This window comes from Trichoplusia ni, chromosome 25 (genome assembly GCF_003590095.1).
Source record: "Trichoplusia ni isolate ovarian cell line Hi5 chromosome 25, tn1, whole genome shotgun sequence".
Classification (NCBI taxonomy): Eukaryota; Metazoa; Arthropoda; class Insecta; order Lepidoptera; family Noctuidae; genus Trichoplusia; species Trichoplusia ni.
In genome coordinates this window covers 749,723-767,963 of record NC_039502.1, presented here as the reverse complement: position 1 = coordinate 767,963, position 18,241 = coordinate 749,723, and the positions used below count along the sequence as shown (strand labels likewise).

Below are 18,241 nucleotides of genomic sequence, written 5' to 3'. Positions count from 1 at the left end.
TTTCGGAACTCCAAATCGTGACATAAACTCGCATAGCTTTACTATGACTGCAGCCGTAGACGTAGCCGTATTCATATTGAATACCTCCACCCACTTGGTATGCGCGTCAACCGCTACTAAATACACACAACCTTTTATCGGACCAAGAAAGTCTATATGAATTCTGTGAAAAGGACATGGTGGAAATTCCCAATGGACCAGCGGGGCTCGCGGTGGCGAAGGTCGCAGCTGAATACATACTTCGCATGAAGATATCATTGTTTCTACAGCTTGATCGATTCCCGGAAACCAAAATCTAGATCTAGCTTCGGCCTTTGTTTTAACTATCCCTAAATGTGAAGCATGTAACTCTTTAAGAATTATTTGATATAAGCTAGTAGGTATAACCACCTTGTGACCTCTCATTACGCACCCATTCTCAAAAGATAGCTGTGTTCTACACATGTGATACGGCTTTAACCTTAAGTCGTTTACTTTCGGCGGCCATCGATGTTAAGTATCTGTGACCGCGTCCTTTCCCGCCCTCTGAACTGTCATACGAACTGTCATCTGTCAAACCGTATGTGAATAAACGAGTGCGTTGCTAACCTGCGATTGTTTAACTTGTACCTACGACCTTTATACATAACAGTGGCGACGAGATTACCTACAATTGCAAATAATCAAAATGTCTAGTGTTCAATTCGGGATTTTACATAGTTTTGACCACAATACGCAGACGTGGAAAACGTACAAAGGTCGCATTGCTCAATATTTTTTGGCCAATGATATCAACAAGAATTCTGATCCGACAGGCGATAAGAGGAAAGCCATCCTCCTCAGCGCACTCACAGAGGGTACCTACAAATTGGTAACGGATTTGGTACTCCCAAAAGATGTGGTAGATGTGCCCTACGAAGACTTGTTAACACGACTGGACGACCATTTTACCCCGAAAAGCGTGGGGTTTGGCGAGCGTCACAACTTTTACGCGGCCACTCAACAAGCAGGCGAAACTCACTCGCAGTGGGCAGCGAGACTACGAGGCCTTACGGCAAAGTGCAACTTTCTCAACGTGGAAGAGGCGCTCCGTGACAAGTTTATCATGGGGTTGCAGCCAGGACGTGAAAAAGAGAAGCTGTACACGAAGGACCTCACCGATCTCACCTTGGCCAAGGTCGTGGAGATGGCAGAGAACCTGAGCTGCGCGCGCGCTGCCGCCGTGGCCAGCGCAGGCGCCGCGGCTAGCGCAGTCGCGCCGTCTACGCCGGACCAGCTTTTCAAGATTGCAAATGTTGGAAAAAGTGGTAGTGTAGCGAAAGTGAAATGTGGCGTGTGTGGTTATACGAATCACAAATCGGCAGACTGTAGGTTCGCAAATTATGTGTGTAAAAAGTGTCACGTAAAAGGCCACTTGCGTAAAATGTGCACTAAAGTGAATTACGTACAGGTGGATGGCGGTGACGAGGGTGAGGATGACGATGACGGTAAGGTCTATTATATCCGTTCATTCAGGGGAGAACCCATGGTAGAAACTGTTTTTATTAAAAATGTTCCATTTAAATTCGAAGTTGATAGTGGATCTACAGTAACTGTAGTGTCGGAATGCTTTTACAAAAGTTATTTCAAAGATGTGCCATTATCAAATACTGGTAAACAGCTGAGGACGTACAACGGGGGCAAAATAGTGTGTGTAGGTACAATGCGGTTACCGATAAGCTACGCGGACCAAACACACTATTTGGTTATTTACGTAATTCGTGACGGAGGCCCCCCGCTACTTGGTAGAGATTTTATATCTTTGTTCAGCTTACATTTGATTCCGGTTAATTACTGCACCGATTCAGATGTGCCCATCAAGGATTTACAAATGCAATATCCGAGGTTATTTTCAGATAAATTAGGAACTTTTAATAAATACGAAATCAAATTATTGTTAAAAAAAGACGCTAAGCCGGTTTTCTGTAAGGCACGCCCGGTAGCATTTGCTTTACGAGATAAGGTCGAGAAAGAAATCAATAGATTGGTCGATTTAGGTATTCTTGAACCTGTAGAATATTCGGAATATGCTTCACCGATAGTTCCGGTTTTAAAACGGAATGGGACAGTCAGATTGTGCGCAGATTACTCTATAAGTATAAATAAACAATTATTAATAGAACAATATCCACTCCCCACGACTAGCGAGTTATTTTCAAAAATCCATGGAGGCCAGCAGTTTAGTAAGCTCGATTTATCAATGGCTTATAACCAATTCGTTTTACATAACGATTCTAAAAACTTGACGTGTATAAATACGAACCGTGGATTATATAGATTTACGCGTCTAGTATTCGGGTTAGCCAGCGCGCCGTCCATTTTCCAACGCGCGATCGAGAGCTTGCTATCTGGGTTGGATGGAGTGTTGTGTCTACTTGATGATATTTTGATAACGGGTCGTGACAAGCAGGAACATGTACAAAAATTGAACTCCGTTTTAAAGCGTTTAGAGGACGCGGGATTGACATTACAAAAAGAAAAATGTAGTTTTTTCCAGGACAAAGTCAGTTATTTAGGTTATATTATTACTAAGGACGGGTTAAAAAAAGCTCCTGAAAAAATTAAGGCCATGTTAGAAGCACCAGTCCCCTCAAATATTAATCAGTTACAATCTTTCTTGGGACTGATCAACTACTACAGGAACTTTGTACCAAATGCGTCCACTATTCTCAGTCCTTTATACGATTTATTAAAAAAGGGCTCTAAGTGGGGATGGACTGATAATCATGATAAGGCGTTTAAAACAATAAAACAAGTAATGACATCAGAGCAAGTCCTCGCACATTTCGACCCGAACGCCCGGATAATATTAACGGTTGACGCTTCTCCGAGTGGGTTGGGAGCAGTCCTCTCACAAGTAGGCTTAGACGGTGTCGAAAGACCGATTTCATTTGTGTCGCGTACCTTAAATTCGGCGGAAAAGCGTTACGCGCAAATACAAAAGGAAGCAACCGCCATTATTTACGGAGTGCGACGATTTCATCAATATTTGTATGGCAGATCTGAACCATTCATTTTACGAACGGATCACAAGCCCCTTTTATCTATTTTTGGGGCTGATAGGGGAATTCCAGAGATGTCAGCAAATAGATTGCAACGTTACGCGTTGTTCTTAAGTAGTTATAACTATAAAATAGAATACGTGCGCAGCGCTGATAATAGTGCGGACTATTTGTCCCGCGCGAGCCTGCCGCGAGCGATGCATGCGTGTGCGTGCACCGAGGAATGTAAGTGTTGCGACTGCGAGGTTGCATATGACCGCGCGACTTATGTATGTTTTGTTGTAGATGGAAGCATGCCCGTGACATTAGAGAAATTGCGCGAGGAAACAAGGGGTGACGTAGTGTTAAGGCAAGTGATAGACTTCTGCTAATTGTGAATTTTAGTTCAATTAAAACTTCACTTCATAACTTTGTAATATCAGAGTAAAAAACTTGATTGAAGAACTTGTAACTTATGAAAGAACCTCACAACTTCCTTATTATGACCAAACAACCAAATCCACATTATATCTAGACTAGACTGCTTGCCTACCTGATAACATGACTAATTCAAAGATTATCATATTAGTTGGAATAGATTAATTGAAATGACTTCTATCAATGACAGCAGTATCAAAAACTGTATACTTGTTTATTATACATCGGCCTAGCCTTTCCCAAGTATGTTGGGGTCAGCTTCCAGTCTAACCGGATTCAACTGTATATTATTATGTTTAGTAAATAATCTTTGTCTTGACAGCACAGTTGAGAGATATTAGATGTGATATAAAAGCAGTTTGTTTATTAATAATGTTATGCATACTATGAGACAATTTCAAATTAGGAATAATCTCAAAATAAGTTAAATGCTAGCATAGCTAACAAAACTTTAAGCTTCAGATATAATTCTTACATTCTTGTATTTTATTCACTATTAATGTTTAATGTGTAATAAAATATTTTAAGTAAAGCATTGTTCACAAATTCTGTTTGAACAATAAAAATGATATCATGATGTTGTTAAACTATTTTATCGCATTCTTGCAAAGTTTATGATTAAATAAAACAATAAATATATATTTTCTTTACATAGTTCATGGTAATGCTTAGTAATACAGTAGGCAGAATAATTTAAACTTAAATTCAGTCTCATTAGGAACTTAGAATTGGCATTATAGTGTCGGCCTTTGCCTCGCCTTGGCATCTATTATGTACTATGGTACACATAAACAACACTTAACCTTGACACTGACACCAAAGAGTTTCTAACACTTTCAAATATTTTACTTTAACTGCAACTCAATTAAATCTAAGTTGTTCAGGTCACGGTTATGAGCAGAGTATAACATAATGTGTATTTTTATTTATAAAAATCGTATTATTAAGTTTATGATAATTAAATTTTGAACTAATTTTTTGGTTATCTAAATTAGCTGTAAGTTTGAATAATATTTTTTTATGAAATAGTTACTCACATTTAAAAAAAAGATTATTAGAAACAATAATAACGGCAACAAATGTGTAGTACTACGTTAGTATGAAACGTCACTTACCGTGTAATAAGAAAGCAGGCCAGCGTTCTCGTCCAACACGAACCACCGGTACTGCCAACCCTTCATCACATTTGTCCATTTACTTAAAGAACCCTCCATCATGTTTATAAGTCAAAAATAATATCAAAATACATGGAAAAAATAAAGACTGTGAATTTTACACTGCGGTATGAACCTTCCACCATAAATAATCCATACGTTTGACAGTTCTCCGCGGTGTTGTCAGCCGTAATATTTCGTCTCGATAGTAGGTTAATCGATTAGGAAAATGCAATGAATCGATTAAAAAAAAAGATTTTTTTATGAAATAATATGCTTGCTTGACTTTTTAAATTATTAAATGATGTAGTTTTTTAATTGCTAAAAGTGGCTATGGTTTTGAGGTGCAATTTTTTTGGTTTTAAATTGCTTATCACTTACATGAAATATTCATGATGATGGTATTTTATTATGCTTTTGCATCATTTTAATATTGCAGGGATAACACAGGTTAAAAGAAAATCAAAGATAAAGGGCAGTTATTTTATATTGTACAACCATTATCACTTTTGTAAAAAAAAAAACAATTACGACTATACGCAATAATCGCGTCGATATTAATTTAGTAATACTAATGCTATACTATTTACAAGGATCAGACGCCATTCGGCTTATTATTATTAATGTCTCCTTAATGACCTGCCATGTTTCGTTTTACTGTAACCTGATGATATTGAAACTTGATTTGAATTTTCCTCATCTAAATTTAAACCTGATAAATCTACAAATAATGGCACATTTTCAGAACCTTCTGCTACAACATCATCACTTTTGTCCTTGTTAAAATTTTCCGGAGTACCTTCTCCTTCAATGGCCAATGATTCAATATCTTTACTAAGAGAGTTGTTCTCTGCAGCTTCTACGAAAGCATTTGATAGATCACCGCTGAGTTTGTTCACGTTGCCTGAACCGATGTCATACATGAAGATTTCCTTTTCACCGGTAGTGTCTGCGTCTCTGTAAAAAATAAGGTGATGATAAAAACTACACCAAAACGAAAGTTTATTTAAAGGTTTTTTCTAATTCGAAAAGTACTATCAACTCACCCAGTAACTAGTAAGACAACCGATTGTAAATCTGTAGCGGTCTTCTTTTCGACTTCCAACCATTTTTCAAAGTTGTCTTTTGTTGGACGCTTTAGTAATTCCTGAAGACTCTCGCCAGCGACGAATTTGATTCCTTTTAAATTTTCTCCGGTTGCTCGCTCTTTTCTTGAGTGTTCCCCTAAGATTTCCGTTTCAACTGGTGCTAAAACTACGACTGAGGTTACTTTTCTTCCTTTAAGCACATCTGGTAACGGGAACTGGTTGCCACTTACTTTTAATGGCAAATATCTGTTGTATCTTTTATCATTCAGAGCAACGGGGTCGACTTGCGTGGCATTTTCCTTTATGTACTCCTTAGCCAGATTCTGTCCTTCGGGAGTTTCAGGGTTGAAATGGACAACTTTCATTTCTACTGCTTGTCCTGGTGGCGGAGCGACGTAACTGGGAGCATTTTCTGAGGCCGCAAATTCCTGGTCATCTTCTAAATCATCATCTATCCTTGATTCAATGCTATCTCCATTTGGCTTTACAAATACGGGTCTGTTCTCACTTGACGCAATCTGTTGTCCACCTCCAGCTCCGAAAAAGTTAGCCAACTGATCAGGAGGCAGGGATTCTAAAGGTGTTTCCCCTACTTTGTCGTAATCTAGAACACTTATGTCAGCATTATCTAAGATACCCGAAGAGAATAGCTGCTCACGTAGGTCATCGGGTACTTCGTCAGGAAGTTCAATAGCGGGCTTCTTCTTTTTCTCTTCCTTTTTAGTTTCTGATGCTGGGTTAATTGAGTTTTGAGTGGAAGATGCATATTTTTGAGTGGTTGGTTTAATTTCTACCGTCCGAGACGTTGATTGATAGTAAGGCGGGGAGGCAGTGCTTGTAGCGAAAGTAGGATGAGGTCGTGATCTTTCTTGAATATATTGCGATCTAGGTGATGTGGCTTGTACTTGCTGGTTATAATTACTTTGGAATTGATGTTGCTGCTGCTGATTTTGAGTTTGTAGTAACTGAGCTTGAAGACGTTGAATTTCCTCTTGCTGTTTTTGAACGTTATGCGCTAATTGCAATCTAACTTGCTCTTGTTCTTGTTCTTGTTGGTTTAACTGTTGCTGTTGTTGCTGTTTCTGTTGTTGGAGAACATGTTGTTGAAGGTTCTGTTGTTGTTGACGGTGGTTCTGCTCCTGTTGTTGTTGGTACTGGTGTTGCTGGTATTCAATCTGCTGTTGTTGTTGATGCTGTTGATGTTGTTGACGTTGCTGCTGCTGCTGTTGCAGCTCATGTCGTTGTTGTTGTTCCTCATGACGTTGTTGTTGTTGCTGTTGGAATTGCTGTTGTTGATGCTGATGTTGCTGAAGTTGATGATATTGCTGTGCCTGTTGACTAGGTGTTGGCGACGGTTGACTAGGACTAGATTCTCCAAATCCACTGAAAGGTTGAACTGTAGGTCCGCTAACAGTTATATGCTGTTCATATTTTGATATAGCTGGCACAAGCTCTCCACCATTAGGCACTAATGAACCAATGTTTGCTTGATGATTAAACGGTCTTTCTGATGGCCCCTGCTGCTGGAATTGTGGTCGTTCCGATGGCGACGGTTGAGGGTGGAAATTGTAAAGAGGAGCAGAGGAAGGCTGGGGAACGAACTGATTCTGAGGTATAGGTGATGGCGAAGGTGAGGGTGATAGTGGGCCGGGGAATGAGTGTTGTTGTTGGAATGGAATTTGCGGTGATGGCTTGGGCAGACCCTGGGGTCCTTGGTGGAAGCTAAATTGTTGTTGCTGTTGAGATTGCAGTGAGTGTTGTTGGAAAGGTGGGCGATTGTTTTCAATGTGCGGGGGTGAAGGCTTCAGGTTAAAGAACGGGGAAGCGCTCGGATTTACGTTTTGCGAGGGTTTACTATGAATTGAACCCACAAATTGCTGTGCAGGTCTGTGCTGGGGAAGTTGTTGGTTAAGAGGTAGGATAGGCGGGCGGCGATGTTCAAAGAATTGTGCAGGACTTGGGCTTGGGCTTGGTTGAGAAAGAGGGTTAAAGGACTGAAGAGGCCTGTTAGGTGGCTGTTGTTGTTTCGGCGGATCCACTTGTTCGGTAGTTATAGTGTGATAGTTTTCTTGCAAGTATTTGGGATCATCGAAATATGGCTTTGATTGAGTTGGTAAAGGTCTTTGTGGCCCTGAATGGAAACTGAGCCTTGGAGGGTTATTAACTGGGGGCCTTGAAGCAAAAGAGGGAGGACCGTTAACGCGGGAATGGAAATGTGGACCATTGTTCGGTCTTGGAAATGGGGCGGTCGGGAAAGCGACGGATGGGCTAGGGGCAGTTGGGCTTCCAAAATGTGGCAGAGGACCGATTGGACCATTTGAGAATGCAGCATTGAATGTAGGCGTTGGTCCAAATGGAATTCGTGGCGTAAGAGGCTGTTGTTGTGGCCTGAAAGGTGCCACAGACGGCCCTTGCCTTGGCAATTGCTGTTCGCTAGGAAGATGTTGCGGTTGGAACTGGATGCGACTTTGAGCTTGTGGAGGACCAGGTCTGTAGTTTTGTGGCTGCTGGTGATGCTGGTGTTGAATATACGTAGGTTTGGTACTGGATTCGATAAACTGTGGTTTAGGTGAAGCGGAACGTTCTAACTGAGGATGACTTTGGTGGACTTGCTGATTGTGATGAGTTTGCTGAGTTGACTGTAACGGTTGATTCGGGTATGCAATAGCTGGCTTAGGAGCAGTCTCTTCATGGCGTTCAACATGGCTGTTTCCTTCACGCCTGTCACTGTAATGGCGACCTTCGTTGCCGAATGTAACTTTAACACTACTGTCACTGTGATACACTTCAGATTCTGGCTTAATAATAGCTCTTAAAGTAGTCGTTTTAGGAGGCACATAAGGTTCGGGTGTTACTGTAATGTATTCGTCTTCGTGATGTTCGTCTTCTTCATTAGTAGCTGGAGTTATAGCTGGTATAGGCTTCTCGTATATAACCTTGTCCTTGGAATGAGGATCTTTGCTGTATTTAACGTAGAAAACATGAACGGGTTCTTTCTTTTTCTTTTGAACCGGCTGAGGAGGAGGTGCTGGTAAAGTTTCATTAGACTCCTTGATTATTATTTCAATAATAGGCTCAGGAGTCTCGTAGTAGTGAGGGTGAGGTTCGTGACTGTACAAAGGAGCAGTCGGCAGACTGCCATAGGGAGGTCCGAAACTTTCAGCAGATTGATCTTGAATATTCAGAATTTTTGATTGAGCGTAGATCTCATTTTTGTTCACGACTGAATCCTCAAAGTTTTCCTGGTTAGGATCGTATAGAGGATCCTTCTGAGAGTATTGAACGACGGGTTCCATTTGAACTGCATAAGGAGGCAATTTTCCCTTTGTTGGTGCATGAGAGATTCGTCGGTTGTTGTTCAGTGCTCTGTAGTGTTGGACCCTTGAATGAGGGAGCACGAGGGAGTACTGTAAGTTTTCATGTGTTCGTATGGAGTCTAACTGTCGTTTCGGTTTCGCTTTTGCTGTTGCATTCTTTGCCGATGCTATGCTGAGCACAGCCAAGGCTGTGACCTGAAACAACATAAAATGAAACATTAAAATCGATTTGCTTTCGAGTTTAATCGATAAGGGTGTTTTTACGTCGGGCAAGGTTTTATCATAAAAACAAACAAATGGAGCAGAGATTTGCGACAGCTGAAATAGTGCTTTGGTTTATAAATTCTGCAATTTGTTTTCATGGAATCCTAAAAAGTAAATTAGCACTCAAAAAAGTATTCAGAGTTTAAGCTTGAAAGTCCTCTTTAAATATACAATTAATATGAAGGGTTAAATTAAAATAAGTGTTTACTGCAAGAAAGTTGTGGACCGACACGATATATTGTACATATTAAAAGCGGCGTGTAGGCAGTTGCCCATAACAATAACAAACAAAATACATTGTTAGCGCCGCGGTCGTGTCCGACCCGCGTAACATTCAGCCAACACTAAAGTGAATAGAATCGATTTCACGGTGAATTGCTTGAGAACTGTTTACTTTTTTAGAACGCATTCTTGTCACATGGCTATTTAGTTTTTTTTCTTAATCCAGAAAGAATTTCGGTTTTGTTTGCCTGAATAACTTAATTTTTGTCTTCTTTTAGTCTAAGCCACATGAATAGTAAATAATAATAACAAAACTACTGATTAATTTACAAGTGTTGAAAGACAAGTGCCATAGTGTTCTATAGTTTGTAAAGGCAAGCTAAGAAAAAAGACAGGTGGCCATGGTCCTATCCTATTTAAGATTGAAGTCCTCAACAAGGTATTCAAAAGCACCGGGTTTCTTCTTAAACAGCTATCCCGCGAACGAAGAAAGGTAATCTCTTCAATATTGATTTATGATTTAAATGATGTCTAGTGGAAAGTAAAAGTGGGTGTGTAAGTTGTTTGTCGGAACAATTATAACAAAATCCATGAATTTTAAAATGACAGATGCTATTTACTGATACACTGAATAGATAATATTTGGTTCAAGTATAAGTTTTGTGTGTTGGTTTTCATAACAGGCTTAGGTGCTGGCCTACCTAAGTATATACTTAGAAATTATAACCCATTGCGAATGAATAATGTGGCTTCATAAACTAATTTGTAATAGATTTTATGTATCTAGAGGTGTCTGTTCACTCTTGTTGCATGCAGACGCGATACTGAACTGGCTACTGAACCAGTGAAACGGACACATTTTCGGTAAATTCCAACACGCGACTTTAGTTATTTTAGTATTTATCAATAGTTAGCCTTCAACGTAAGTTCTTTTAACAGTGCTGATTCTAAGTTACACTTAGACAGTTACTGAACACATCCATCATAAGTACCTGTCCAACAAGTCATGACACTACGTCGAACAAGACAAACATCGAAAGCCGTACAATGTTCATACTCGTCATTATTACGAGGAAGATGCGAGCAAACACAACGTAACGACGGAGAAAGTGTTTTAATGTGAAAAGCCGTGTGTTTGCCCACTTTGGGACGAGCGGGTCGGGCGACCGCCGAGCGCTGATATGGTACGTGGGGAAGCGATGAGGCGGTGTGAAAGAATTTTATGAAAAAAAATGAAAAACTTATAGGTTAAAAGTATGTAAGTTGAATCAAAAAGTTAGCTAACTATTCATACATAATAATTATATACCTACATATGGGTCAAAGTATATATGATCATACTCTTTTATTTTAGGTTGTAGAGGTGGTAAAGTTTTAAAAAGGACTGTCTTTTTAGGAATCAAAATTGTATCTTGAATTAGATGACAAAGTAGACGGTAAGGAAATAGTTAATTCCAAGAGGCTACACTATTTCTATACATGCAATAAATATATGAAACAGTGATAATAATGTGTCCACTAAATACTTAACAATAAAACATGAATACGTCAAATCCTTAACATCATAATTGAGCCAGTAGCCTCAAAACTGACCAAACCCGCTTCACCCTTTCACTTGGACCAGTCGCAAGGAAATTTCGTTGGCTGACCAGTCGGTCAACATTCCAATAAGATTAAAAGTACCACAGACACCGACCTGCCCAAACCCACAGAAATGTGATAGACATCTTTAAATATTTTTTTCTTTTTCTCATAGATAAGCATTCCGTGTGGGCATTAGATTGATGGTGCCTACAAATAAACAAGTGAGAAACGGGTATGGTTTCGTTTGGTGTTTTATCTTTGAGATGGAAAACGTAATGTGTAAAAGACAACACCTTTTGTCATACCACCGAAGGATAAAAAACGATAATCTTTTGTTCTTAATACCGAAATTAAATAATTTATCTAAGTAGTCTAGGAAACTGAGGCTAATGTTGTTCAGTGATGACAGAGGCATTACCGCATAGTGATGACCATTCAAATTTCAGAAGAATTTGGAATACACAATCGCATGATTCACACCTACCGAATTGAACAATTGCAACTTACATTTAAGGAAAGAAACCCACCTAATGCACGTTGCGACATGCATTTTATATCTTGCAACATTATGCACGTTGTTGCCAAATTGAAAGAAGTAAAAGTCCTCGTTTTGTCAAATCTACGGTCATTACGAATGCCAAAATTTTAATACAGCCGGCGGTGTTAATTTTACTGATTGAAGTTTAGCGTGGGCAAGAAATGTTGCGAAAATAAGGCATCTGTTTATATAGGTCATTTATGCCCACAAAATAGAGTAACTGACCTTATTACAGGCAAATACACCAAATAATGACTATATTCTTTATATTGAAGTAAATGGGAGAGTTAGACCTAGGTCCAAAATTTTGTAAATTCAATTTCAAAAATTACCCTTGTGACAGAAATATATTGATTTTGCATTCTCTGTAAATTGCCTAACCTGATACCGAAATATATAGGTACATTTAAATAATAAGTCGTTTTACTGAGAGGCCCATTTAAAGGCAGAACAAAACAATAGGTCATACCTATACACCGTGTACGTCCACTAGCTTTCAAAAACCATGAACATTACAAACACCTAAGAAAGTAAACGTTCCTTTGTGTATAATTACCGTGTTTAACCTTTAAGAGCGTACAGTTTGCGCAATAAATCTGACCACTCTCCCAGACTTTGCGTCACTGGCGTATTATTTTAATGTTTCCCATACAGTACTGTTATTTAGCTGTGAACCGTTTGCGACACAATTTGCAACAAAGATTCAACTTGTACTCAATTGAGTGAGAATAGTATTATCGAAGCGGATTCATCTATGAATTCATTTTATGTGTTAACCTCTTGGGATCTGAGACCTTTTGGTTTCTATTCGGTTTATTATTGACGGCTGGAGAGATCTTCACACACATATTTCTTACAGATTTGAGTATTAAAGATGATAGTTGAATATGAAATACAAGTGAATTTAAAAAGACGGTTGATTAATAAGTTGTTGGAAGACAAAGATTTATGGAATGTCTCAAGATTGGAATTGTGGACCTGTGTTTGACATTTCGGTGTTTCAGCATAGTTTTTGAATCAGAAAGTGATTTTATAAGTGACAGTCAAATATGTCATTGGTTTCTTGTGATGAAAGCAATGATCTTAAAGTATATTTATAAGTTATGCGGTCGTGGAAGGTTCTCCTACTGTCCTAATTGAGGTCATTAAACGCTATAACGTTCACACGGTCTGTATCGTCCCTCTTCCTGGACATGCAAAGGGTGTTTCAGTATTGCATTGTCAGTTATTTGTAATTTCTCACGCTAAAGTTCAATAACCGAGAAAACAAAACCATCCTATCCTTTATGAATATGGTGGTAGGACTCTATATTTATTCGAATAACAATGCGCCAATTGGTATAGTTAAGCGTACTACCGGAACAGAATATGACGTGTTGAAAGTGGCGGATAGCTGAGTGGTAATGGTCAACACGCCAAACTATTGTGCACGACGTATCTCGCGTTCGATCCCCATATATTTGGAGAAGGAGCAATTATTTGTGTGAGCACGAATCCTTGTTCTGAGTCTGGGTGTCTATGTGCATGTGTCTTGAATGTTTGTGCAACCCCTCACGACACAAGAATTAAATAGCTTACGACGGAAGTTGTATCAATGTTGTGTAACTAATGTTTTTTTGTGAATGTTTAAAGCAATCAACCTCTATAATGTAATAAATTTGAAAGTGTTATACCTCTTAATACACACTAAAATCTTCATTTAATATCATAACACAATTTACGTAAAACAATAATTTAACTTTAAGAGCCTAATCGACGAATTATGTGCAATCATATTTCTTAAATTTAGTGTTACCGCATAATATCAAATCTTCGTATAAGCCCAGACATTTGTGACACGTAATCTTTGCAATTGACCTATATTGAAGCAATGACGGAGCAGTTAAAATGCTGATACATATTAGAACAGTGTCATTAAGATAGTATTAGACATGCTCTACTTGATGGGAATGGTAGGATTAAGAGGTAAGAGGTTAGTGAAATGTGTTTCTGAGTGTCACATGACAGATCGTTTCCTGAATTTAGATTTGTAGATTTTGAATTAGGACTAGAATTAATGTACTTTTAGATCTTTTTAACGATCATAACATTTTTATTTATTTTTGAAAAGTTCCTTGACGAAAGGCAGAATATAGCTTCGTTTTATTTTTGTTAAAACCTCTTTTAAATAATTATTTTACTTCTTGTGAAATACCGAGATAAATTTATCAGAAACCAATTTAATGAAGGTTACTTTTATAAAGATTAAATAATATCAATTCTGAAGATACAGAAATACTGCGGTAAAGCTCTAATCACCAATCAAGCTGTCAAAACAAGCTCATTACAGCGACCTCGCTCATTTCTCGCTTAGCTCCGCAATATAATTTACGAGTATTTCGTAACACCGTGTATTCGTATTAACATGTGTAAACACTTGGAATTGAAAGGCGGAATCCGCGCCATTGAAAGTTTGCGGTCGCATCTCGTAAGTGACGAAATGGTGTATGTACGGTTAGCTACAGAAGTTGGTTAGCAAAAACGTATTTATCTACCACGGTACCTTCAACTTAAATATAACAACTGATTGTATTAATCCGTTCACTGGGTTTTGCGTGAAAAAGTAACAAAACACATACAAATTTTCGCGTTTTGATAGGTCAGTAGGAGCACAAAAAAAAGTTTAGGCACATATCATACTTAAATCGTATTAACCACGAATTCCTGCATATCACTAAAATATTTTATAATCCTTTCTTGTGAAAACCGCCTCCTGTTGCTGACTGTACCTACCGACTATTTAAATTTAAGTTAAACGAACATTATTTATATTCAAGTAATGCTTACTCAATCATTAAATAAACGATTCTTCAATAAAGTGCCTATCAATTACATAAATCAGATTCATTTCTTAATTATAGCGTTCAAGAATCAAATGACAAGCCTCTTTTGTTTTATTACCTTTTTTGAACTATTTATCATTTGAAATTGCCTGTCTGCGTTATAAATGATATCAAATATCATCTTTCTACTTTCCATAGCATCACACAACGTGACCATCGTAATAGCTTCCTTGTCGACCGCTAATAGTTGTGGGCTTACCGCATAAAGGTGTAGGCACATGAGATACAATCGCAGGTGTTTTAACTACGGCCACGACTGAAGAGAATTTGTGAATTCGGTTATGCGTACACAAGATGATAAAAAAAGCAAATAGAAATGCAGTTGGTACAAGGGTATGGCTTATTTCTTGTGTAATTTTTGCCAGCAGACCTGTGAGAACGATTCAAAATACTTAATAGAGATAGTTTGCAATGTTGTGGAGCATCAAGTTTATATTTTAAATCGTGTTGCATATTGATTGGGTAACTAGATACAGAATAATTTCTCCTACCACTAAAAATAGATCGTTTTTCAAAGAAACTCTACATAAATAAATGTCAACTCTCTCTCGTCTCTCGTTTGACACTTATCAACAGTTCGAAAAGTTGTTCTCTTAGCATTGATAACAAATTAAAACCTATAGAAACTGGAGTAAAGAGAATAGAAAACAGCAGCTATTTTTGCGACATATTCTCGCTTGTACGTTACGCGTTAATTGCGATACACCTTAACGTCGACTACTTGAAGACTAGCATTTGCGGCAATTCGCTGTGCCGTGGGAATGGGAGGGGCGGGAAACACTGCGGCGAGGGTAATTGTGGTGAATTGATCTTGTTTACACGGGATTAGAGGGAAGCGGGTTACAGCAGCTGAGGTAGCACTAGGTGCTGGTGTTAGTGGCACATTAACCTCTTTGTGTGACTTTGTGTGGCATGGAAAAGAGGTTTAACCGATTAGGGAAATGTTTGTTGGAAGTCAGCGGTATTGTTACAAGTTTTAGCTTAAGGCAGATAAGGCTTATGTAATTCGTAGCGATTTTTTAGAATGTAGTTAGTCAAGTTTAAACTAGTAATACAAATTAATAATAATCTACCAAAATTCTAAATTTATAATTACTGCTTGTATTAAGTAAGGGATTTTATCCCAATAGCTTTAGATTAAAAAAATATTCTAAATTGGCAAATGATGAGTCAGTACCAAACAAAAAAAAATTAACTTTAAAAAAATATTTAGCTTATTGTAACTAATAGATATTAATCAAATAAAACATTAATTAAATAAATGCAGTACCCACCGGGACTACTAGACGGAAGTAAAAGGTTAAATCTTAGCTCGATCAAGATTCATTTCTTGATGTAAAAAGTTATAACCATTTACAGATGCTATCGGACTTCTGTGAGACTGCCGAGTTTAGTCGAAATAAAGCTGTGAGCAGACGAACACAGATGAGCAAGTTTGAATGGTCAAGTTACTTTTTTCACAATAATTCAATTGTATTTATTATTGTGGAAAAAGCAACTTGGCCATTCAAAACTGTAGAGCATTACAAAAAACGTTTTGTTGAGCAGATTTGAAAATTAATGTGTATGTTAAAGTTGTGAGTCTTAAATTATTATTTTCTACCCCTGGCAAGTGAACCAGGAAACCTGAGTCTCTATCATCACGTCTTAAAGTACTGAGCTTGCGAAAGCGTGACAGCGCGAAACACGGAATAGAGCGGGACCTCTTCTTCACACTATAAATAATATTACTTTTAAAGTGCAGCTGTAGACTGAAACCTAGAAAGCCCCGTATTTAAACCCACTAAACGACATCTGCATGATATTACGAACATTCGTGATTCACGCGAGTGTGGCCGCGACTCTACAATGCCCAAAAAAGCTGTTAATATCGGACACAATGGGACGTTCTCTAGGAACTTGTGTAACAGTTGAATCAGCGCATTGTCTTAACGACAATTTCCTTTGCCGGCTGCTTTATAAAAACGTCATGGAATTTGTTCTTTAATAGGTTGGAGTTAAACTGTATTATTAAGATTTGTATAGCGTTAAATAGTTTAATGTATTTTATTTCTGTAAATTGTAGGAGGATAGTCTCATATATGAAAGGTTTAGAAACGCTCTTTTTTTTAAATTGAAAATATCAAATACAAAATGATACAGAAAACAGCATGAACAGGAATGAAGATGTCTTTTTTGACGCTTTGTAAATAATGTATATTTTTCTATTTATATTGATACAGTTTTAAAAATGTAAATATTAGTTTAGATTATTTTATTGTAAAAATATTATAGAAAACAGCATTATAGATTAAATTTAAATTAATGAAGTTTCATGGAGAACTTTAAAAAGATCTCCATGAAGTTTCTAAAGCGTAGAATAATTGATATGCATATGTACATTTATACAAACCGCTGTTCTTTTACTGCTCCGTACAGCAAATATATTACATTAAATCTCATAATTATATTTCTATTACATTATCGCGATCTCTATCTTTTACTTTGCATCGAATGAAAATGAATCTCGAAAACGAAAGTAGCGTACATTATTATGCTTTACGATAAAAAGTACCATTTGTTCATACATTGAAAGTAACCCAGACCCAAGCTGACGAGAAGGCTGAAGCAACATTATTTTAAGAGGTAGTGGTACAAGTAGTGTCAAGATAGTTTCAGTTGTAGAAAGCTGGATAGCGCTCTACAAGGAGTAGAATAGCGTCTATCTTTCTCAACTTACTTTAAAGGTGCCTTCAAATTAGATGCTTAAGGAAGCGCTTCGATAGCTAATTTATCATTTAAAAGAAGGTAAACTAATAAAACTATAATAAATCCATTAGCTCTCGAAGTTGCTTTTGGTATTGCACAGGCTAGATGATGAACACATTATTAAATGATGCAACGGTTCACTCACGCATATTTATTGGGATTCTCAGACTACTTGCGGACCCAACCGGAGTCCTTAATCATGACCTGACGGGACGGGGTCGCGAGTCGAATATTGACACATTGATCCGATTATATTAATTAATGAATTGCTAAATAACAATATGTCAATAAATCATCATTGAAAGGATTCTTTTCAAACTGCCCAGTAACATTAAAGGTCGATCAAAAATATCTATTGTTACATTTAATGCTTTTAAAAACCGTGACCTATTATTTAATAATCTCCAATCGACACCACGCTGACTTCATCCATTCATAAAATAATATCCATTCAATAACCGCGTTACAATAATTGACCATAGACTACAAAGAAGGTTCGAATGTATCCAAACTTTTTGATTGATATCACATCAAAGAGTTTGATTGACGGTATGACGTGTTAATTATACGAATTAGTCTATGACCGTGACGTAATAATTATTGCGTCAGTGATGTGTGAGAGTCATGAATGTAATTACTTTCTTTCATTATTACTCTGTGTGGGATGTGATTGTTTGGGAAAATATTTATTTTTGGACAAGCAAGGTGAGTTTTTTTTTTTATATTTGAGTTACGTTGCGTGATGTAACATTTGTTTAGTTATTTTGTATATTTTTATCATTGTTTTAGTTATTTCATAATTTTATTATACTACGTAAGTACGTACGGACGTAAGTTATTATTACTTAAATTAGCACTAACGCAAATGACGCAGTAATTAGTTCATTAAATGATTATAACGGCTCTTACTTTCTTCGTATAACGGTAATTAACGTAATCGTTGACATCAGCCATTATTGTTCTTGTTAGAATCCAGCAAACGTCATTGTCATGCGTATATCGCTGTG

General features: G+C 37.6%; 2 protein-coding genes across 3 annotated transcripts in view; both read right to left on the bottom strand.

The window, feature by feature from the left end:
* Window positions 1-4,751, bottom strand: part of LOC113505356 (oxysterol-binding protein-related protein 9) — an 82,201-nt gene extending 77,450 nt beyond the window's left edge. For both annotated transcript variants that reach the window (XM_026888010.1, XM_026888011.1), the window contains exon 1: window positions 4,553-4,751. In XM_026888010.1, coding sequence (XP_026743811.1) covers window positions 4,553-4,654 — 102 coding nt within the window. In that variant the 5' untranslated portion in view covers window positions 4,655-4,751. The remainder of the gene's footprint in view (window positions 1-4,552) is intronic.
* A 309-nt stretch (window positions 4,752-5,060) lies between these two features.
* LOC113505355 (bromodomain-containing protein 4) lies at window positions 5,061-10,335 on the bottom strand. Its single transcript, XM_026888009.1, has 2 exons — window positions 5,638-10,335; window positions 5,061-5,548 (listed from the first exon to the last, which is right to left on the bottom strand). The coding sequence occupies exons 1-2, from the start codon at window positions 9,213-9,215 to the stop codon at window positions 5,212-5,214; spliced, it is 3,915 nt and encodes a 1,304-aa protein (XP_026743810.1). The 5' UTR covers window positions 9,216-10,335; the 3' UTR covers window positions 5,061-5,211.
* Window positions 10,336-18,241: the final 7,906 nt, after the last annotated feature.